Below are 24,235 nucleotides of genomic sequence, written 5' to 3' on the forward strand. Positions count from 1 at the left end.
GCCTAACTGAGGGTATGACATGCGAGGTGGTCAATATCCTAAGAATCTTGTGGACTTATGTCTGCGTGACCAGACGTGAAGTTACAAGTATACCTTTCACGTGTGTCATCAGGAATGAAAAACAAACCACTCACCTTCTGCAACAACAAAAAGCAAACAAAATAACAAACAGAAGCACAGAAGATTATATACAGTTAGAGCTGTATAATGACGTAATTTAGGGATTGGCAAAGACTTAGCTCTTAGAGAAGGGGACTAATGCCGCAGTATTTGTTTTTCATATTTTATATGATAATAAGAATTTCTTTTGGAAAAAAAACCCCATTATGCCTCCTTTCCAAATCTTGCTTATTCTAATTGTCCTTTTTTGTTGTTGTTGGCAATACAATTTATTGCTTTGCAATAACAGACTGAAAGCATGGATGCCTCATGCAGAGATTTTCTAGGGTAGATTAGCAGTGTATTGTCCTTTCTTTGAAGTATGAGAGACAGGGTTAATTAAATGTGCTTAGAAGAATATACTGGGAGACGAATTCTGGTGGATGCTGCTGAGTTTTTAAGGTCTACTGAAAAAAAGGTTAACTTATAACCTCCCATATCATTTGCCTTATTAATTTTCTTAAGTTTCACAGAATTATTTCTCTTTCTTCACAGGATTGTACTCTTCACTTTACAAAGCCTTAAATTAAGACTCAGATTGCATGACAACCTGCCTGTACCTTTAGGTAAACGCAACTTCTTTCTTTAAGTAAAATAATCTGGAGTAAAAATGTTTCAGGATAACTAAAGGGGGAATATCAGTGGTAAGTTATGTTGTGCTGGAAAAAAGAACAAAAAAAGGCAGACACCAAACACCTCTATTTTCCCAAGATTAAATGATTATTAAAAAAGCGTGCCACACTGTATAGAAATCAACATTCTCTCCCATAATTCTGTGCATCTGGGACTATAGAAATGTCACTGTCCCTGCCCCACATCTTCAAATTAACATTCTCAGGTCACAACAATAAGTCTTCCCAAAGGGGACCTTCCGGAAAAACAAGCTATTTCCTCGGCTCATATTTCCCTGGAAAAAAAAAAAACAAAAAAAAACAAATAAAGTCTAGTGTGAAAATGAGGTCAGCCAGTCCAAATCAGCAGAGACAACTGGACATATTTCTGAGGAACATGACTAAAATGACCAGGATAAAACCGGGACTATCACTACAGAGTAGCAATTTGTATTCTCTGACTGAAGCTGACTACAATTCTGACACACGGATAAAGGCAAGCATTTCTTACCTATTTAGACAGAATTCCCAGTTTGGATTCTGGCTCTGCCACTTGCTAGCTAGCTGGATTATCAAGTCAATTCATATAAAGTGTTGAGAATAGTCCTATCATGCAGTTAAGTGCCAGCTTTTGTTGGTTTGTTTTTTTGACAGCGTGGCACGTGGGATCTTAGTTCCCCGACCAGGGATTGAACCTGCGCCCCCTGCAGTGGAAGCGCGGAGTCTTAACCACTGGACCGCCAGGGAAGTCCCTGTGCCAGCTTTTATTTGTTTTGAATGAATGGTAGATCTCTAGGGAGTACTTATAAAATCTTATAATTAAAGTAGTAATGTTGTGAGTTTAAATGAGTAGACTCTGAAGTTAGACAGCCTGCATGTAGATCCTGCTCTCCCGAACACTGGCTGTGTGACCTTGGGTTACCAAATTGGCATTATTTAACCGTTCAAAGTCCCCGTTTCTTCATATGTGAGGTGCGATGATAAAGAACGGTACCTATCCCCACACGGCTGTTTGGACGGTTATGTGAGCTGATACATGAAAGACTCTGCCTCATATACAGTAAGTGCTCAGTTAAGATTTGCTGTTGTCTTAAGCATTTAAAGGACTAACCGTTCCCTAGGTAAGGTGTCTGATACCCTAATAATTTTCTATTTGCTTTCTACCTATAGCAGGGGGCTGGTTAGAAAGTAGGGAAAGAAGGGCCACCTTTCCTTTTTTTTTTTTTTTTTGGCGATACGTGGGCCTCTCACTGCTGTGGCCTCTCCCGTTGCGGAACACAGGCTCCGGACGCGCAGGCTCAGCGGCCACGGCTCACGGGCCCAGCCGCTCCGCGGCACGTGGGATCCTCCCGGACCGGGGCACGAACCCGCGTCCCCTGCATCGGCAGGTGGACTCTCAACCACTGCGCCACCAGGGAAGCCCCACCTTTCCTTTTAAATGGGGACCACAAAAGGAGATTGTAACACCGAGAATGTAAAACTCGGAACGAAACCCAGAATGTTCATGTCAGGTCCGTCTGGCAACCATCCAAGTGTCCTGGCTGGGTTCACAGAAGGGCGCGTCGGGCGCGCTGAGTAAAAGCCCCCCCGGCAGCACTTAGGCCTTTGCATTCCGAGTTCAGGCCGGGAAGCCTGAGCCGTGCGAACAAAGGCCTTTCTCGTATGTGTCGCCAGTTCTATAATACGATGCAACAAGGAGTTTCCTCATCCAATTTCTTCTATAATCCTTTAAAAAGTGCTTCCCATTCAAAAACAGCTTTCCACTGATGGCCATTTTAGTGATTCCATGTTAAATTTAGCCCACAGCCATTTATCATTCTGGTTCCTAATAAAACTCTGCCTAGATTCATCAAGAATTTTTGGTTGGAGATGACCTACACCTCACAATTGGAGTCTGGACAAAATCATCCACTGACATGACTCTAGAAGTAAGAGATCAGCCCTTTCAACAACATTGTGACAAATAATGTCATCAATAAACAACTTTTTATTTCTCAGCTTCTCTAAATACTGTAGGAAAACACCTGAATATATTAGGAGATTCTGAAAAGTTACAAAAAGGTGAAGTTGGAAAAAATAATCTGAAATCCAGGGCATCATTTTAATAACCAGGATAACTGTCTACCCAGACCTTATTTGTAATTTGAATGTGATCACTCAAATGGCTTCCAGGTCACATGTAGGAATTCTTAATTCTTCACTACCTCTCCTGATTTCCAAGCAGCACATTTTATTACTATGCCAGAGTCACATATGAAACATTAAAAAGGGTACATTAATTGGTAACTAAAGGATAACCTACAAGAATTAACCTGGGATTCCAGAGACATTTAAGAAAACAAACAGAAACAAAACAAAATAAAATACGAGGAGGGGAGAGGGAGGGAGGGAGGGAGACACAGAATGAGAGAGAAGTACCTCTTTTTGTAGCATGTACCAGCAATCTATCCAAGAAGAATATACCGGGGAGTAGGGCGGGCATCCCCCAGCCAGCCTGAAATAGAATAAAAGGTTAGCTACTGAAGGCAACATTTATAAAACATTCTCTCAAGGGCTCAGTAAATCTCTGTCAAAATATGCTTCCTGGGGCCTTCCCTGGTGGCACAGTGGTTGGGAGTCCGCCTGCCGATGCAGGGGACGCAGGTTCGTGCCCCGGTCCGGGAAGATCCACGTGCCGTGGAGCGGCTGGGCCCGTGAGCCATGGCCGCTGAGCCTGCGCGTCCGGAGCCTGTGCTCCGCAGCGGGAGAGGCCACAACAGTGAGAGGCCCGCGTACTACAAAAAAAAAAAAAAAAAAAAAAAAAATGCTTCCTGGAAAGTTCCCCGAGAAGCAATTTTAGTTCTGAAGAAACAAATTCTATTGGAGCAGGGGAAAGACTGAGCATCCAAAACGGATCGCCCTCCCTTACATTTAGGTTTTGAATCAACATAACATAAACAGAAACTTCAACCAGTTATGTACTTTCTAAAACATCTAGGTTTAAATCTGTGGACAACTGAAATCCTAGAACATGGTAATTGTATGATTAAAAAGCAGGGAAGGGCTTCCCTGGTGGCGCGGTGGCTGAGAGTCCGCCTGCCGATGCGGGGGACACGGGTTCGTGCCCCGGTCCGGGAAGATCCCACGTGCCGTGGAGCGGCTGGGCCCGTGAGCCATGGCCGCTGAGCATGCGCGTCCGGAGCCTGTGCTCCGCAACGGGAGAGGCCGCAACAGTGAGAGGCCCGCATACTACAAAAAAAAAAAAAAAAAGCAGGGAAAGGGAATTTAAAAACTAAGTAGTATTCAAAAGACTCCAAACATAACAATGGACAGTGGTGTGAAATGGTGATGACTTACATGCTCTGACTGAGGTATAACCCTTATCACTTCCTCTCTCCAAAACTGCAAATAATAATAGTAACAACAACAAAGACAACAACACACTTAACTAATCCTTCAAGCTGGTCTGGGCCGAAATGTGGCAACTGCTCCACAAATCACAAAACAAACAGAATATGGTGACTGTGCTCAAAACTCCATACAGCTATCACTTTGATATCTTGCTTGAAAACAATGACATGTATAATGGCAAATTGCGGCAGGTACTCCAGAGGAACAGAGTTTTGAAATAAATCAAGAGGCAAAACTTCTGGGACTTCCCTGGTGGCGCAGCGGTTAAGAATCCGCCTGCCAATGCAGGGGACATGGGTTGGAGCCCTGGTCCGGGAAGATCCCACATGCCGCGGAGCAACTAAGCCCGTGCGCCACAACTACTGAGCCTGCGCTCTAGAGCCCGCGAGCCACAACTACTGAGCCCGCGTGCTGCAACTACTGAAGCTCGTGCACCTAGGGCCCGTGCTCTGTAACAAGAGAAGCCACCCTAATGAGAAACCCGCACACTGCAATGAAGAGTAGCCACCGCTCACCACAACTGGAGAAAGCCCACGCACAGCAACGAAGACCCAAGACAGCCAAAAATAAAATAAATTAAAAAAAAAAAAAAAAAAAAAAAAACACCATTCACTTTATAGCAGTACACCATATATACTCAATAAATATTTGCTAATCAATAAATATTAAAAAAAAAAAATCCTGCAAGCCGCGCAGTGTGGCTAAAAAAAATTTTTTTTAATTAAAAAAAAAAAGAGGCAAAACTTCTGTCCGACCTGGTAGAGTCAGATGGCGCCTAGAAGCTGGAAATCAGTGGCGTCCAACACCACACCCACCCCTTCCCCAACCAGTACGTGAAAGGTCAAGAAACTTTCCATTTTCAACCAAATTTCCTACTTTTCTTACTTGAAAACTCACTTTCTCCATGAAGTCCTGAGGAAAAACAGGTACAGGCAGTAATTCATTCCCTGACATACCTCTGTAACTTTCAAAAGAGAGGATAAGGACTTAAAATAAAGGAGGGACTTCCCTGGAGGCCCAGTGGTTAACACTCTGTGCTACCAATGCAGGGGGTATGGGTTCGATCCCTGGTCAGGGAGCTAAGATCCTGCATGCCGCACCTCGTGGCCAAAAATAAATTAAAAAGTTCATTTTTTTTTTTTTTTTTTTTAAATGTGAACGTCATTTGGTAATTTTCCCACCCTTTTCAGAAAAGAACCTAGACTACTGGCAAGTGCACATTATTTACAAACGCTTGAGAAATATTATTTGGCCCTTCTCTATTCCAAAAAAGGATATGAAGTGGCTGCTTATAATACAAATTGATGGGTCTGCTGGTACATGGGGCAGACAGAGAAAAAAATGAGGAAATCTATTAAGAGCATCAACTGTACTATCCTCCCCAAATTTCTACCAGGACTGCCCCACCTGTCAGGCATACAGGCAGCCAAACACTAAGATAAGAAATGCAAGGCACTTACCCACAGTTGTTGACAGCCATAAGATTAGAGACAAGCACAAAGGGATACGTCAACATACTGGCAAAAAACTGTAAAAGAGTAAAAAGACAGCTAAGTTACTAAGTCATTCCTAGTCTCCCTTATTCTTCTCCCTTAGTCTTAGTGCCACTGTGGTCAAATACTCCAAATTGGTTTTGCTTTCTCAGTATCCCAGGAGGGACTAAATTACACGTTTTTGAGCCTGCAGATGTTTCCTCCTCTTACCGTACCACTACATGCAATCTTTTAACCAAAGACCAGAAGGCTTCTCTTATTCTGTGATTGAGCCCTCATTCAAATAAAACTGAACTTCATCATTTAAAAGTAAATACAACTAAATACAATAAGCATTTCAACATGGCCCTGAAGAAGACAAGACAACACGAACATCCTTCCAAAGACAATGGAAACTACTTCAAAAGTCAACTACTGGAAGACTCCACGTAATTCAAAAGGGTGAAATTTCCAATATAGGTTCAGCATGATACAGTGAGAAGCAGGGGCAGATCTGTGATGAGAAATGCCCACTTACCCCCTCTGAAAGCTGAACAGCACCAAACTATGTAGGCTTGTTATTACTGTTACTGTGATGCAGGGACTCTGGGTTATTCTTACCTCTGAAAAATATTAATAAATTTGAGAGACTTTCCTGTGAGACAGCTGTTTGCTTTAAAGCAGCGACGACAAAGAAATTGAAAAGAAAAGAAAAGAGAAGGGAAGAGAAGAAAAGAAAACTACTCCTAAAAAGGGACTTCCCTGGTGGTCCAGTGGCTAAGACTCTGCGCTCCCAATACAAGGGGCCTGGATTCAATCCCTGGTTAGGGAACTAGATCCCACATACCGCAACTAAAGATCCCACATGCCGCAACTAAAGATCCTGCATGCCGCAACGAAGATCCCGTGTGCCACAACTAAGACTTGGCACAGCTAAATAAATAAATATTAAACAAACAAACCAACCTACTCCTAAAAGGCTAAAAGGATTTTTAAAAACTTACTCCTGTGACAGCTTGGGAATAACTCTTCATTTCATTCATGGTGGAAACCTAGAACAGGAAGAAAGCCTTTATTAGAACGAGTAAGAAAATTAAGCTGATATAACAGCTAATTGTCCCCAACCGTATCAATACATTCTATTTCTGCATTATTAGTTTGACAACTTGAAAATTAATTTAGAGGATGAAAACATAAAACATTATGAGCATAAAAAGGCAGTGGTCAAAATGATCAACTTGATTCAACATTAACAGATAAGCTCATATCAGACTAGGATGGCTTAGGAACAAATATAATAGCCTCAGGATTTCAAAAACAACAGAAATGAGATTGGTAACCTTTTCCGATGTCCTAGAAATATCGATACAATCCCTGGAAACAACACTGACGGTATACTGAGGGACAAGTCACTCCCTCCGTATACACCTAGCTGTGTACCAGATGCTGTGGGGAAGATCGTCTCAGTACTCAAGAAACCAAGCACGTGGATTTTTAGTCCTACCCCTGGCCTGGGTGTGTCCTAGTTCCCACCATGCTTTGGGACTGCCTGTGTTCAAAGAGGTATACAACTGCTGAGGCTGGAGAAACATTGCTTTTAGGGAAGGCTGATTCTCACCTCACCCCCCACCCCGCCCCCAGGCTAAGGTTTCTAGAAAGCCCAATACAGGAGTTCCCTTAACACTTCAGATTAGATGAAACACCTGCACACACTATAAAACTATCCTGCTTCATGGGATCCTCTAACATTAGGCATCAATAAAGAGGTGATCTCCTTGCAGCATGGAGAAAGGTAGACCCTTAGGCTAACTCTGCCACATCCTAGGGACTTTCTAGGTGCATCCCTCTATAGTAAACGGTATAGGTCATTCCATTAGCCTTTAAAATTTTGACTCTTAATATACAGCTATATAATGATGAGTCTGGCCCATAACCAACTGCCATCTTACTTTAAAGCTAACCTAGCTGCCAGGTGGATACAATGAAGTCAGCACCAGCACATCTCATCAAGGGCACGACCTACCCCACTGTCCAGTGCGTAAGTATTGACGAGGTAGGCCAGTGAGTTACAGAGCCACAAAGAAATGATGTCACCCAGGAGGCGAGGAATAAGACCCCTACACGAAGAAACAATAAAAATAAGCACCAAGAAATGCGATCAGTAAAAAGATAATTCACTCAATATAAACACTTCTCAAAGAATTAATTTCAAAACATTCTAGAGAACTGAAAGGGCACTGAATATGAGAACCTAACCAATTCATTCTAGTTAATATAACTGTTCTTGAGGCTAATCTCTAATGACTTTTATTCTCGTTTAAAAAATGCAGGTCTGGGGCCTCCCTGGTGGCGCAGCGGTTGTGAGTCTGCCTGCCGATGCAGGGGACGCGGGTTCGTGCCCCGGTCCGGGAGGATCCCGCGTGCCGCGGAGCGGCTGGGCCCGTGAGCCAGGGCCGTTGAGCCTGTGCGTCCGGAGCCTGGGCTCCGCAACGGGAGAGGCCACAACAGTGAGAGGCCCGCGTACCACAAAAAAAAAAAAAAAAAAAAAAAAAAAATGCAGGTCGGCTATAGCCCTCTAGGATATGGCCAATGCCTCACCTTACTATTAATAACGATAAGTAGGGAGGCAAAAAATGTGCCTATTTTAGAGAAGAGACTTAAATATGATTCTTGCTAAACTACCTGATATTCAAATTTGGCAGGGCAAAAGATGAGAAAAATTACAAAATGAGAATGGCCCAAACACAGATACAGGTGAAGGGCACCAAAAGCCATGCCTCCAGGGCCTGGTTAACCGAGGTGAGGCAGAGTGTGGAAGAGTGGGGCACACGTTACCCCGCAGGCTGAAGAGCAGCGTTTAAACGCCACTTCTACCACTTATCAGCTATGTGCCGGGCAGCAAATGAACTTCCCAGGGCATCAGTTTTTTTTAATCTCTAAAATGAGAAGAATAATAGCTGTCTTGCCTATTTCCCAGAGTATTTATGATACTCAAACATAAAATCAACTATGTGGAAACACTGAAAATTAAAAAGGACCATTTCGGGCTTCCCTGGTGGCGCAGTGGTTGAGAATCCGCCTGCCGATGCAGGAGACACGGGTTCGTGCCCCGGTCCGGGAAGATCCCACGTGCCGCGGAGCAGCTAAGCCCGTGAGCCATGGCCGCTGAGCCTGCGCGTCCGGAGCCTGTGCTCCGCGGCGGGAGAGGCCACAGCAGTGAGAGGCCCGCGTACCGCAAAAAAAAAAAAAAAAAAAAAAAAAAAAAAAAAAAAAGGACCATTTAGTTAATAATGCGGTTTTTGTTGTTAACAGAAGAACAAGGGTCGTAGCCTGAGTTCCTCCAAAGTAAATTCAAGGGAGTGAATACAGTGCAAAAACGTGTTCTCTCAGAATAAGGAAGATACATGTTCGATAGTTTTCCATTTTTCAAAAACGAACTTTCCTCATTTTTATCAACTATATAGTAATTGAGAATTCACTGTAAAGGTAGAAACGTCAATGAATTTATTTGTTAAAAAAAATCCCCTCATTTCAAACATTTCAGATGTGCAGAGCAAAAGTTTGGGATCTCTACAAGAGAATTAAGTCAGATGGGCCTAAATGGAGTTTAACATGAATTAATCCCAGAGAGTACATTTTCTCTGAGGTTTAAACAAGGAGTCATGTCCTCGTTCTCGTTAAAGCTTTCTACTCACACAAAAATCACATACCCAAATCAGTAATTTACTCACGCAAAAAATCCTAGGATGCCCTCTTCCCGATAGATAGTTGCTATGGAGTCACAAAGTCCACTAGGTTCAGAGGAAAGAAACGTAAAATACATTAAGATTATTTTGGAGCTATTAACAAAAAATGTCCAATTACCACTTTTGACAAGGTGAAACTTATCCCTCCACCCCTGCTCCCTTTTCTACCACCCTCACTCTGCAAAGACAGTTGCATTTAGAGACAGAAGTGGAGATGTTAATACCTAAGGGTGTAGTCACATGCAGTCAGGGTGAATTCTGGCTTCAGGGGTCCTGCAACTTACTCTGAGATCCTGGGTACGCTCCTAAACCTGTCTGGGCCTTTTTCTTCTATTTTACTGTTTTTTTGTGTGTAGATCAAATGACATAAGCTATATGAATTTCTTTGGTAAGCTCTAAGGCATCATAAAAATGTAAAGTATTATTATTCTAATACTTTGGCTTCAACAGATCTCCCTGAATACTTGAAAACAGAAACACTTACCAGTACTTGGATTCTCTGCCAATGAACTGTACCATAGATCTCAGAGTGATCACTATAGAACACAGAAAAAAGATTTTTAAGCTACATTGAGATAAATTTTAATAGCCCTTGGGGGGGGGGGAAGATTTTCCCACCTAAAGACACTTTGCTATCTGGATAAATTGGATAAAAGCCAAAACAAGCAAACAAAAAACACACAGGCAAGGCACTTTAGTGAACTCCCATGTCAACCTATCTAAGTAGTCAGGAAAGATCGTGACATAGAAGAGAGATAAAAAATCAGATTTCAGTTGCCAACTGCGAACGTACCGTGGAAGGGGTGTGTGACGAGGGCAGCAGCAGAACGGGCCATCATCTCTCGGGCGGTCTGCAAACAACCAACACACGCTTGTGAAGTCTAAACAAACGACACTCAAATTCCTGAGAGGAGTCACGTGGGTGAACACTGCAGGATAAGAGTGGGTGACAGAGCACGCCTGCCCTTCCTGGAGTCAGGAAGAGGAAGCCTGAATGGGATGCAACGTAACGCACTATCATTCTAGCACAGCTTTCACTCATGGATTTCAATACTGTTATAGTTACTTCTCAAAATTTCTCTGCAAAGCAGGTTTCTGTTACCTTCTCAAATTTACAGATGAGAAAAACAAAAGCAAAGAAACAGGGGAAGGGACTTCCCTGGAGGTCCAGTGGTTAAGACTCCGTGCTTCCAATGCATGGGATCGACCAGGTTCGATCCCTGGTCGGGATCTAAGATCCCACATGCTGCATGGTGCGGCCAAAAAAAAAAAAAAAAAGGAAACAGGGAAAGTCACCAGCAGACAGTAACCTAGCTGGAATAAAACTATGAGGCTTGGGGCTTCCCTGGTGGCGCAGAGGTTAAGAATCCACCTGTCAATGCAGGGGACACGGGTTCAAGCCCTGGTCTGGGAAGATTCCACATGCCGCGGAACAACTAAACCCGTGCACCACAACTACTGAAGCCTGAGCTCTACAGCCTGCAAGCCACAACTACAGAGCCCACGTGCCACAACTACTGAAGCCTGAGTGCCTAGAGGCCGTGCTCCACAACAAGAGAAGCCACTGCAATGAGAAGCCTGTGCACCACAACAAAGAACAGCCGCCGCTCACTGAAACCAGAGGAAGCCTGCGTGCAGCAACGAAGACCCAACGCAGCCCAAAATAAATAAATAAAAATATAAATTAAAACAAACAAACAGCTATGAGGCCTGTATTCAGACCATTAAGTCGCTCTCTCATTGTGAGTGATTTCAGAGACTGTGATACTCTGATATCTACACTAGACAAATGTCAGGCTCTATTTAATCTCTACCAACGTCTCAAGGAGAACACAGTGACATTCATCTGTTTGTCGTCCACAGCCCCGTAACTGTGCAGGATTTTAGAGCTCTATATTTACCCTAGTTTATCTTTCTTGTCCAGGACTCTGTAAAGAGGTTAGTAAAAAATTCAATCACAATACTTGGAGGTAGGCTGTAAATATACCAGGTCCGTCGTTCGTTTTTGCATTTCAACATTATCTTCATTTAGTTAAGAGATCTCTCACCCCTACTCTAATGGTAGTTCTAAGAGCCTTACGATGAACTAAATAAAGTTTAGAAAATATAAAACACATATTAATACATGCATCTCTACTTTTAAATAAAATCACTTTATGAAAATTTACAAAAAATAAAGTTGACTCATCTGACATCTTGGCATCTAGTGATGTTTGTTCAGTGATATATACTTTAGAAGGCAGCTTTCAATGAAAAATTGTGACACCTCTATAGACAATTAGATAATGTAGACTAGAAATAAAAGAGTATTATTAAGGGGCTTCCCTGGTGGCGCAGCGATTGAGAGTCCGCCTGCCGATGCAGGGGACGCGGGTTCGTGCCCCGGTCCGGGAGAATCCCACGTGCCGTGGAGCGGCTGGGCCCATGAGCCGTGGCCGCTGAGCCTGCGCGTCCGGAGCCTGTGCTCCGCAACGGGAGAGGCCACAACAGTGAGAGGCCCGTGTAAGCAAAAAAAAAAAGAGTATTATTAAGTCAGGCATGCAACAAACTCCAATGGTAGAAGACAGGAGTGGGAAATGGACGATAAGGACATCTCAAAGTCAGAATGTTGTAAAAGCATTTCTGGATATATAATATCCAACACACAAAGGCCCTGGCCACTATTTTAATACTTTTGGGCCAGAGATTTCCAACTCTATTATAAGAGGTTTCAGTACCTCTTCCATTTTAAAGAAGAGTGGGCAAATTATGTTTCCTTGAAATTCCAAACAGCAAGCAATGCTTTTTTCTCTTTATGTTCCACATGCAGTAGAGTCCATATTAAATTGTAAGTTTAATTTTGTGTGGAACAGACACTGAACATACAGGCCTGATGATCCGGATTTCACAACTGCCAGCTTGCTCTGATTTAGAGAAATCATAATCACCTTACCTCCTGGATAACTCGGTCAAAGGAAGATGAAGCTTCTTTCTGTACACTTCCAGATCCTGACTCCTGGAAATCAAAATGCAAGTAGATATGTTGATGGTTTTCAATAGTACTGTTCAAACTGGTGGCCACCCTGCATACCAACACTCTACGATGAAAGGAAAGCTGACTGCTTCTCCCTTTTCCTAGAGGGACCAAGGAGCAACAGCAGCTTGCAGGGAAAATGGACTCATGCATAGAAATCGGCTCCAACATACCTCAGCCTTGTCACACTCCTGGTAATGCTACAAAGGAAGAGAAATGGAAAGAAAGGATGATTAGGGCCATCATAGTGTTACTGAGACACAACATAAAATGAAAACTCTATCGATTGGCAGAAATTAAAATAGTTGATTTTTTTGGCTGTAAATCTCCAATTAATTTCTACTTCTAATTAACACTTGGAAATAACTGTCTCTAAGATGATCTTGTTGCTAAGTTTAACATACTGATTGGTCAGCTCATAAAAGTGCTTATCTAAAAGAAGAAAAGGAAAACAAAGCAAACCAAAAATGCAAGAACATTATTTTTATTTATTTATTTGAATTTTTGAATTTATTTATTTTTATATAACAGGTTCTTATTAGTTCTCCATTTTATACATATTAGTATATATATATGTCAATCCCAATCTCCCAATTCATCACACCCCCACCCCCCGGCCCCACCTCTTTCCCTCCTTGGAGTCCATATGTTTGTTCTCTACATCTGTGTCTCAAATTCTTCCCTGAAAACCAGTTTACCTGTGCCATTTTTCTAGGTTCCATATATATGCATTAATATACGATATTTGTTTTTCTCTTTCTGACTTACTCCACTCTGTATGACAGTCTCTAGATGCATCCACGTCTCTAAAAATGACCCAATTTCATTCCTTTTTATGGCTGAGTAATATTCCATTGTGTATATGTACCACATCTTCTTTATTCATTCGTCTGTTGATGGACATTTAGGTTGCTTCCATGAACTGGCTATTGTAAATAGTGCTGCAATGAACATTGGGGTGCATGTGACTTTTTGAATTACTGGGATTTGAAAGTACTGGGATTGCTGGGTCATATGGTAATTCTATTTTTAGTTTTTTAAGCAACCTCCATACTGTTCTCCATAGTGGCTGTATCACTTTACATTCCCACCAACAGTGCAAGAGTGTTCCCTTTTCTCCACACCCTCTCCAGCACTTGTTCTTTGCAGATTTTCTCATGATGCCCATTCTAACCGGTGTGAGGTGATATCTCATTGTAGTTTTGATTTGCATTTCTCTAATAATTAGTGATGTTGAGCAGTTTTTCCTGTGCTTCTTGGCCATCTGTATGCCTTCTTTGGAGAAATGCCTATTTAGGTCTTCTGGTCATTTTTGGATTGGGTTTATTTTTTAATATTGAGCTGCATGAACTGTTTATATATTTTGGAGATTAATCCTATGTACAGTGCTTCATTTGCAAATATTTTCTCCCACTATGAGGGTTGTCTTTTCATTGTTTGTAGTTTGCTTTGCAAAAGATTTTAAGTTTCATTAAGTCCCATTTGTTTACTTCTGTTTTTATTTCCATTACTCCAGGAGGTGGATCAAGAAAGATCTTGCTGTGATTTATGTCAAAGGGTGTTCTTCCTATGTTCTCCTCTAAGAGTTTTATAGTGTCCTGTCTTACATTTAGGTCTCTAATCCATTTTGAGTTTATTTTTGTGTATGGTGTTAGGGAGTATTCTAATTTCATTCTCTTACACGTAGCTGTCCAGTTTTCCCAGCATCACTTGTTGAAGAGACAGTCTTTTCTCCATTGTATATCCTTACCTCCTTTGTCATAGATTAGTTGACCCTAAGTGTGTGGGTTTATCTCTGGGCTTTCTATCCTGTTCCACTGATCTATATTTCTGTTTTTGTGCCAATACCATATTGTCTTCATTACTATAGCTTTGTAGCATAATCTGAAGTCAGGGAGTCTGATTCCTCCAGCTCCAGTTTTTTCCCTCAAGACTGCTTTGGCTATTCGGGGTATTTTGTGTCTCCATACAAATTCTAGGATTTTTTTGTTCTAGTTCTGTAAAAAATGCCATTGGTAATTTGATAGGGATTGCACTGAAACTGTAGATTGCTTTGGGTAGCACAGTCATTTTCACAATATTGATTCTTCCAATCCAAGAACATGGTATATCAATCCACCTGTTTGTATCATCTTTAATTTCTTTCATCAGTGTCTTATAGTTTTCTGCATACAGGACTTTTGTCTCCCTAGGTAGGTTTATTCCCGGGTATTTTATTCTTTTTGCTGCAATGGCAAATGAGAGTGTTTCCTTAATTTCTCTTTCAGATTTTTCATCAGTAGTGTATAGGAATGCAAGAGATTTCTCTTTTTTCTTTTTTTTTTTTTTTTGCGGTACGCGGGTCTCTCACTGCTGTGGTCTCTCCCGCTGTGGGGCACAGGCTCTGGACGCGCAGGCTCAGCGGCCATGGCTCACAGGCCTGGCCGCTCCGTGGCACGTGGGATCTTCCCGGACCGGGGCACGAACCCGTGTCCCCTGCATCAGCAGGCGGACTCTCAACCACTGCGCCACCAGGGAATCCCAATGTGAGAGATTTCTGTGCGTTAATTTTGTATCCTGCAACTTTATCAAATCCATTGATTAGCTCTAGTAGTTTTCTGGTGGCATCCTTAGGATTCTCTATGTACAGTATCATGTCATCTGCCAATAGTGACAGTTTTACTTCTTCTTCTCCAATTTGGATTCCTTTTATTTCTTTTTCTTCTCTGATTGCTGTGGCTAGGATGTCCAAATCTATGTTGAACAGCAGTGGTGAAAGTGGATATCCTTGTCTTGTTCCTGATCTTAGAGGAAAAGCTTTCAGTTTTTCACCATTGAGAACGATGTTTGCTGTGGGTTTGTTGTATATGGCCTTTATTATGTTGAGGTAGGTTCCCTCTATGCACACTTTCTGGAGAGTTTTTATCATAAATGGGTGTTGAATTTTGTCAAAAGCTTTTTCTGCATCTATTGAGATGATCATATGTTTTTGGTTTTTTTTTTGGTATGCAGGCCTCTCACTGTTGTGGGCTCTCCTGCTGCGGAGCACAGGCTCAGGATGCGCAGGCTCAGCGGCCACGGCTTACGGGGCCCAGCCGCTCCGCAGCATGTGGCATCTTCCTGGACTGGGGCACGAACCCATGTTCCCTGCATCGGCAGGTGGACTCTCAACCACTGCGCCACCAGGGAAGCCCGATCATATGGTTTTTATTCTTCAATTTGTTAATATGGTGTATCACACTGATTGATTTGCATATATCGAAGAATCCTTGCATCCCTGGGATAAATCCCACTTGATTATGGTGTATGATCCTTTTAATGTGTTGTTGGATTCTGTTTGCTAGTATTTTGTTAAGGATTTTTGCATCTGTATTCATCAGTGATATTGGTCTGTAATTTTCTTTTTTTGTAGTATCTTTGTCTGGTTTTGGTATCAGAGTGATGGTGCCCTCATAGAATAAGAAAAAATGACATACAAAGGAACTCCCATAAAGTTAACAGCTGATTTCTCAGCAGAAACTCTACAAGCCAGAAGGGAGTGGTATGACATATTTAAAGTGATGAAAGGGAAAGACCTACAACCAAGATTACTCTATCTGGCAAGGATCTCATTCAGATTCAATGGAGAAATCAAAAGCTTTACAGACAAGCAAAAGCTAAGAGGATTCGGCACCACCAAAGCAGCTCTACAACAAATGCTAAAGGAACTTCTCCAAGTGGGAAACACAAGAGAAGAAAAGGACCTATGAAAACAAACCGAAAACAATTAAGAAAATGGTAATAGGAACACACATATCGATAATTACCTTAAATGTAAATGGATCAAATGCTCCAACCAAAAGACATAGACTGGCTGAATGGATACAAAAATAAGACCTGTATATATATGCCCTCTATAAGAGACCCACTTCAGACCTAAGGACACATACAGACTGAAAGCGAGGGGATGGAAAAAGATATTCCATACAAATGGAAATCAAAAGAAAGCTGGAGTAGCAATACCCATATCAGATAAAATAGACTTTAAAATAAAGAATGTTACAAGAGACAAGGAAGGAAACCACATAATGATCAAGGGATCAATCCAAGAAGAAGATATAACAATTATAAATATATATGCACCCAACACAGGAGCAACTCAATACATAAGGCAACTGCTAACAGCTATAAAAGAGGAAATCGACAGTTAACACAATAATAGTGGGGGACTTTAACACCTCACTTACACCAATGGACAGATCATCCAAATAGAAAATTAATAAGGAAACACTAGCTTTAAATGACACAACAGACCAGATAGATTTAATTGATATTTACAGGACATTCCATCCAAAAACAGCAGATTACACTTTCTTCTCAAGTGTGCACGGAACATTCTCCAGGATAGATCACATCTTGGGTCACAAATCAAGCCTCAGTAAATTTAAGAAAACTGAAATCATATCAAGCATCTTTTCTGACCAGAATGCTATGAGGTTAGAAATCAATTACAGGGAAAAAAACGTAAAAAACACAAACACATGGAGGCTAAACGATACGTTACTAAATAACCAAGGGATCACTGAAGAAATCAAAGAGGAAATCGAAAAATACCTAGAGACAAATGACAATGAAAACACAACGATCCAAATCCAAGAATATTATTTACTAAACACACACATATAACAGAAAATAAATTGATAAAAACATAGCTTAGGGGCTTGCTTCCCTGGCAGCACAATGGTTAAGAATCTGCCTGCCAATGCAGGGGACACAGGTTCAAGCTCCAGTCCTGGAAGATCCCACATGCTACGGAGCAACTAAGCCCATGCACCACAACTACTGAGCCTGTGCTCTAGAGCCCCCGAGCCACAACTACTGAGCCCGCGCACCACAACTACTGAGCCCGCATACCACAACTACTGAAGGCCACACACCACAACTACTGAAGCCTGCGCACCTAGGGCCGGTGCTCTGCAACAAGAGAAGCCACCATGATGAGAAGCTTGTGCACAGCAACGAAGAGTAGCCCCTGCTCGCCACAACTAGAGAAAACCCGCGTGCAGCAACATAGACGCAACGCAGACAAAAATAAAATAAATGAATTAAAAAAACCCCAAAAACACAAAACATAGCTTAGGACTAAGGCTATGGAAAAAGCCGCAGGGCTTTTTCACAGAAAAAGCAGGTCTAATACCAAATTAGGGCAAGAAGCTTTTCTTCACTGTACAAAGAACAGAGAATTGGTGCTAAGACTGAATAGCTGAAACCACCTCACTTTTCCTTTTGTATCTGACTGTTTCTAAACCAAGCAAGAGAGAAGATGCTTTTTTCTTTTGGAGAAGAGAACATGAAACTGCCAGAGCTCAGACTGCACTGGAAGAGGAAATATTATTTGTGGGCTCTTTCAGAAATAGAAGATGGGCTAGGTGAAATACAAGAAACAGACAATTGACCTCCTAGTCATAACCAGATTTGAAAAATAGAGCACACTGTCTTTTACAAAAAGAATTACATTTTTAAAATAAAATCAGAGGAAAGAGAACAAACAACATGATTAAGTGAAATGATGGTTTTTTGGTCAAATTCCAGGTCTTTGGTCAGAATTAATCCTAACAGTTTCAGGAGTTTTTAAAAATCCTCACTGATTTCTAGACTTTGGTTTTCACTCCGTTAAAAAAATTTTCAACCTGTCTCTTCTACATTATTCTGAACAGATTTCAATTTAATTCTTGTTCACATATACAGAACTCTTTCTTGTTCAGAAAGACCTGAATTGGTCTTTCTTCTTGATTGTATTGCTTTTGATACTAAGTATAGTACCAATACCCTGTTCTATTTCATTTGGCTACATGTGAAGCACATATTCCAGGTACCTGGTTACCTCAAGTTTGTCTTAATTTCCTTTACGTAAAGGAACTTGATCTCAAGCAGTAATTTCACTCTTGGTCTATACATAAACCTCTCTGAACTAGATGACAACTACTTTCCCACATGAAAATCTAAACCTCATTGAGGCAACAGGAACACTTTCACTGAGCCAGAAAAGAGAGTAGGAATCACTCCACCAAAAACATCGGCCCATTAAAACTCCATCACTCTGACCCATGGGCCACCCAAAATGCTGCTTCTAACATTCAGTGCACAGGCATGACGACAAGAGTAGTACAATGAATAACAAAACTGCTTCCATGTGAGGAACTGACTGGAAAACCTCTCCAACTCAATTCAACAAAGTCTGAAGAGAATTTAAAACCTAAGCGAATCAGATCATGAAACTGATTAACACCACCACGATTTGCTCATCAAATGATAAAAAAGTAGAATTGGGGCAACATTAAAGCCTTAAAAAATACATGGAGGACTGTACCAAGTACTATGGCAGTGGTTTGTTAGTTTTTTTTTTTTTTTTTGGCAGAGTCTTGCAGAGTGTGGGATCTCAGTACCCTGACCAGGGATTGAACCCATGCCCTCTGCAGTGGAAGTGTGGAATCCTAACCACTGCACCGCCAGGGAATTCCCTGTACTGAGTACTACTGAAATAAACAGTCACAAATAAACACTATCCTGACTTTAACGTTTATCTTGTTAAGTTTAAAAAAAAATAAGATTGTAACAGAAAACATTTACTAGGAGGAACACTAGGAATAAGAGGAAAATAACATGAGAAAGAGATGTATGTTTTAACCAGCTTCCCTCCTCCTTCAAAGAAATAAAATGAGCTACACAGGAGCTCAAATGAGTGTACTTAATTTCTGCTCAGAACAACTGGTCCAGAGGAAGAAGCTTGCGTAGATCAAAATCAATTACTTCATTTTATACAAATTCTCCTTGCTTCCCAAGAAAGAATTAAGAATGGGTATTTCAAGTAAATGTTTTTCAAGAGGAAGAAAGGCCATGGATGTAAAGACGTATATCTTTGAAACTGCTCTTGATCAGCAGAACAAACTATATGTAAAAGGTTATCTAGGGCTTCCCTGGTGGCGCCGCAGTTGAGACACGGGTTCGAGCCCTGGTCTGGGAAGGTCCCACATGCCGTAGACCAACTAAGCCCATGCACCACAACTACTGAGCCTGCACTCTAGAGCCTGCAAGCCACAACTACTGAAGCCTGCGTGCCTAGAGCCCGTGCTCCATAACAAGAGAAGCCATGGCAATGAGAAGCCCGCGCACCACAACGAAGAGCAGTCCCCACTCGCTGCAACTACAGAAAAGCCCACGCGCAGCAACTAAGACCCAATGCGGCCAAAAATAAATCAATTTAAAAAAAAAAAAAAAAAAAAAAAAAAAAAAAGGTTTTCTAGCTCCGTGCTTTGTGACCACCTAGAGGGATGGGATAGGGAGGATGGAAGGGAGACCCAAGAGGGAAGAGATATGGGGATATATGTATATGTATAGCTGATTCACTTTGTTATAAAGCAGAAACTAACACACCATTGTAAAGCAATTACGCTCCAATAAAGATGTTAAAGAAAAAAAAAAAGGTTATCTAAATTTATGGGAAGATGGATTGATTTTCTTCTTACCTGTAAAACTTTACCATGGACCACAGTTCCAAGGACCCCTGAACACAGTCTTGGAGTTAAGCCTGTGAACAACCCACGCTTCCCATCGATGCTCGCAATGTGCTGAGCTAAGAACACAAGTTGGAGATTTACATTCTAGTTGAAAGTAATGGTTACACAGAAATTTCAAGGAAACATGCTTTCTGTATATTTTTTCAGTAACTCCTATCACACCCTTCAATGTCCTCCAATTCCAAATAAATCAAAGACACTTACCATAACAAAAGAGACCTGGAAGCTGACAAACTTGCCGCCCAAAAATATTTCGTCCTATTGTTGGAGGAAGAGGCTCATATCCCACCTTGAAAAACAAGAGACTATATCAATACTAAGCAACATTCCCAGGAATGCCTGGGTTGCAAGGTCTTGAATAAAGAAAAAATTTAGAGTTATAATTTTTAACACAAGTTAAAATGCAGTGTATATTTTCCAAGACAGTGATGAAGGATCATCCTTGTCAGTTCTGGTGTTTTTTGTTTGTTTGTTTTTAATTTTGTCACTCGTTTAAGACTGGTTTCAATAAACTCCAAGTTTTCTTTTGGTTCAAATTCTACAAAGTAAACCATGTAGCTGAGACAGACTGGCATCAATCTGAACATACAATAAGGGAATTTCTGTGTTAACAAAGCTACAGTTTACTGTGGGATCCTCAAAAATATTTTCTAAAGAAAATCAAGCACATTTTTACTATTTGGACGAAGTGAAAAGACTAAGCCAGCATCAACTTCATATTTGGCTAGCAAAACAAACCACTCAAAAGGCAAATGCAGATACAGCTGGGGATAATTCACTTGGGAAATAATTACAAGCTAAGTCCACGTTAAAGGAGCAGACTGTCATGAACAATCTAACGAGTCACTTTAGAATTAATGTCATCATTTTATTTCTACAATATATTCAGACTCTTTAGTGCCAAAGGGATACTTGGGAGAATGAATGTTGTCCGACATGCTTTTGCTCTCCTGCTGTGATTCTCAACCAGCTCAGTCAAAGAACCCCTGAAAGTGTCACTGTGCAACTATTTTTTTTTTTTTTTGTGCAACTATTTTTAAAACTGAGTAATTGGGAATTTCACCAAAACCCCTGAGACACTTGGCAACACAAGCATGTTGTGCAATAAGGATTAAGGAGTTTTTGAGGCAAGAGCTCTGAATGTCATTAGAAAACCTTGCCTCCTGGATAAGGACTGAGTAATGGGCTTATATCAGATTTACTGCAAAACGCTTTTACCTCAGATATTATCTAGCTACAAATGTGCCAATTCTGTTTTAGATGTCACAATACATTTCAAAGATTTTGTTCCTTTTTTCTTGCTTTCTTTTATTTTTTGGCCGCCTCTAGTGGCCTGCGGGGATCTTAGCTCCCAGATGAGGGATTAAACCTGGGCCTTCGGCAGTGAAAGCGTGGAGTCCTACCCTAACCACTGAACCTCCAGGCAATTCCCTTTGTTCTTAATTTAAACAACTTATTTTACAATAGTTTTTTACATACAGGTTCTGAATCCACAAGGGTCAACTCAGCAACACATAATATGGATTAGTACCATTAACTCAAAAATAAGAAATGAGGCCTTCCCTAGTGTCTTGCATATTTTTGACAGAAAGGCAGATGGTGAGGACAGGGGTTCTATCCTCGGTACGACGCTTGATGTAATTACGTCAACTCTCAACAAAAGTTAAAAAAATGAATGACCTGCCCGTCACAGAGAAATTCATAAAGGCAACTGAACAATACTACCTAATGGTCTATCGTCAGCTAAAACCGGGCAAACTTGCCTGTGAATATAAAATACCATTTAAGAATTATTTCACAGTATATTAGAAACTAACATATATACTTAAACTCGATAAAACTTTCAGCTGAACTGATTTCACATCACTCTGACATGTGATTTTTCACTGTCATGAGCCACATGGGCTGCTGCTGAAGAGGGTTCAGTGGATCCTTCCGAAATTTGACTCAGCAACCGCTTGCTTTATCACTTCTGAATGAACTCCTTGTGTTTCTCTGGGTATCTGGTGCTAAATCTCAGAACAGAAGAGCAGTAGTAACAGCAACCAAAAAAGAGAAAACAAAAGCTAATAAAATGTTGGCTCCCCTCGAATTTCCAATTTGTCTTCAACAGATTTCACCTCTTGCGCTTGGGGCCGGGGAGGACAGAAGGATGCTCATTTCAGAGCAGCGGAGAAGGAAAGGTTGGGAAGCCCTCGGCGGCGCCCAGCCAGGATCAACCTCAGGAAAGAGAAAACAAAGTTCAGGGGAGCCATCAGGCAGGGCAGGGCGGCAGCCAGATACCGGGAAAGGAGCGGGCCTCAAGGCTTGGCTGGGAGGCGAGACCTCGGGAAGGCCCACGGGCAGTGGGCGCTCAGCGGGCGGTGGAAGTCGTCCCTGCCGGGAAGGAAGGGGCGAGCAGCAAAGAAGGAGCAGCATCTCAGGAGACTGAAGGCCCGGAAGGTTGGAGCCGGTTCTCAGGCGCCTTGGGCAGCGGAGACCGAACAGGGCGCCGGGCGAGGAAGGGAAAGGCGACGACTCATACCTGGATGAGTACCTTCACGTACATGAGCGGCTGGGACAGGATGGTGAGACCGGAGCCCAGGAGCACCTGACTGGCCGCGTCCGCCATGATGGCACCCGCGGACGGACAGACAGACGGAGCCACCAAGCTACCACGCCGATCCGGGATCACGTGCCAGGGCCGCCGGCTTCACTGGCCCGCCCGCGGCGCGGGAGCACGCACGCACCGGCGCGCGTCTCCCCGCGCAGTCCCCGCCCCGAGAATTGGCAAGGGCTCGCGAGCGGGCGCAGAGGCCGGGGCGGGGCTTGCGGGCCCGGGGCGCATGCGTTTTGGGGTGGAATCCGCGCCCTCCACTAGGAACAGCAGTTTCTCTTGCGCTTGCGCAGGCTGGAAGCATCCGGGGGCAGAAGAATGGGCGTGGCAGTGGGGAGTGACCCTGGCCGCAAAGGCAAGGTCGCAGGAGTGAAATGAAGTGTAAAGGATTCGTCCATGTTCTTCGCCTCTGCCCTTGCCCTTTTGGCATCAGCAACGTAAGCTCCAAAGAGTATTCAGCATCAGAATCATAAACAATCTAATGGCCAACAAAACTAGATAAGTTTGAAAAATGAATCCATCAGGGGGTTGCTATACATGCACTTATTCATTCAGTTAATGCTAACTTCGCAGAAACGCCTTCTCTGACGTCCATTTAAACTTACGTCCCCTTTATTTCCTACTCCATAGTCTTGCAACACTTATCACTGTCTGAAATTTATTTATCTTTTTGTCTCCTCCACCAGAATGTAAACCCCGTGAATCCAGGAGCCAGGACAGCCTTTGTTCCTTGTATGTTCAGTGCCTGGCACGTACTAAGTGCTCAATATTTATTGCATAAATGAACAGTTACTTCAGTGATTACCAGGCTACAGGTTATTAGAGGCAAAAAGAAAATGGCATTGTCCTCAACCCTTCAGTCCCAGCTCACACGTTCTATATCAATGCTTAGGCAGAGCCTGGTGCAGAGAATAAAGTGAGAGTGGAGACTTGCAGTTCAAGCTTGGCTCTCTTTTGTATCAAAATGATTCAGAAGTCATTTTATCTTCTTCAGTTTTCAATTTTTGTATCTAAATCTAAGGATTACACTACTACCTGCCTCTCAGGGTTATTATTGAGAGTTAAGTGAAATTGTGCATAGGATAAGATTTTTAAAAACTGTATATTGAAATACAAATGTTAGTTTTAATTAATATTGTCCTGGACTCAGCATGCTGCTAAAGAGGCAGTTTACAGAGCAGGAGGGAGCCTGGACTTTGGAGTCTAATTGACCTGGTCCAAATTTCACCTCTACCAATTATTAACTGTGTGACCTTTGGCAGGTCACACGACTTCTTTGAACCTTAAACAAATGAGTATAGTAATGTCTACTTCATACTGTTGTTGTGAGAATTGAATGAAATGATATACCTACCCAGCTTGGCACATGGAAATATAATACCAAATTGTAGCTTTTAGAGTTTAAAGAAACTTACAAGTTGATTCTAACTAAATCCAGAAATTTTGATATCTAACCATAGAGACCATTTAGCAAGGGGACATTTTTTTCTGATTTTTTAAAAATTAATGAATTAATTAATTTTTGGCTGCATTGGGTCTTGATTGCTGTGCACGGGCTTTCTCTAGTTGCAGAGAGCGGCAGCTACTCTTTGTTGTGGTGCACGTGCTTCTCATTGCGTTGGCTTCCCTTGTTGCGGAGCACAGGCTCCAGGGCGCCTGGGCTTCAGCAGTTGTGGCTTGTGGGCTCTAGAGCGCAGGCTCAGTAGTTGTGGC

The 24,235-nt window shown here is 42.1% G+C and overlaps 1 protein-coding gene across 2 annotated transcripts; it reads right to left on the minus strand.

The window, feature by feature from the left end:
• Positions 1 to 858: 858 nt before the first annotated feature.
• On the minus strand, positions 859 to 22,793 carry MTCH2 (mitochondrial carrier 2). 2 transcript variants are annotated; one of them, XM_059069610.2, is made up of 13 exons: positions 22,451 to 22,793; positions 20,131 to 20,215; positions 19,876 to 19,982; positions 12,565 to 12,591; positions 12,311 to 12,373; positions 10,172 to 10,229; positions 9,863 to 9,914; positions 9,364 to 9,423; positions 7,656 to 7,749; positions 6,637 to 6,684; positions 5,621 to 5,688; positions 3,189 to 3,264; positions 859 to 1,066 (listed from the first exon to the last, which is right to left on the minus strand). In XM_059069610.2, exons 1-13 carry the CDS (start codon positions 22,535 to 22,537, stop codon positions 980 to 982), a joined length of 912 nt encoding a protein of 303 aa, XP_058925593.1. In that variant the 5' UTR covers positions 22,538 to 22,793; the 3' UTR covers positions 859 to 979. The 2 variants fall into 2 exon arrangements, with proteins under 2 accessions (XP_058925593.1, XP_066893335.1); XM_067037234.1 differs by having other exon boundaries at positions 21,744 to 22,733.
• Between the last annotated feature and the right edge of the window lie 1,442 nt (positions 22,794 to 24,235).

This window comes from Kogia breviceps, chromosome 7 (genome assembly GCF_026419965.1).
Source record: "Kogia breviceps isolate mKogBre1 chromosome 7, mKogBre1 haplotype 1, whole genome shotgun sequence".
NCBI lineage: Eukaryota > Metazoa > Chordata > Mammalia > Artiodactyla > Physeteridae > Kogia > Kogia breviceps.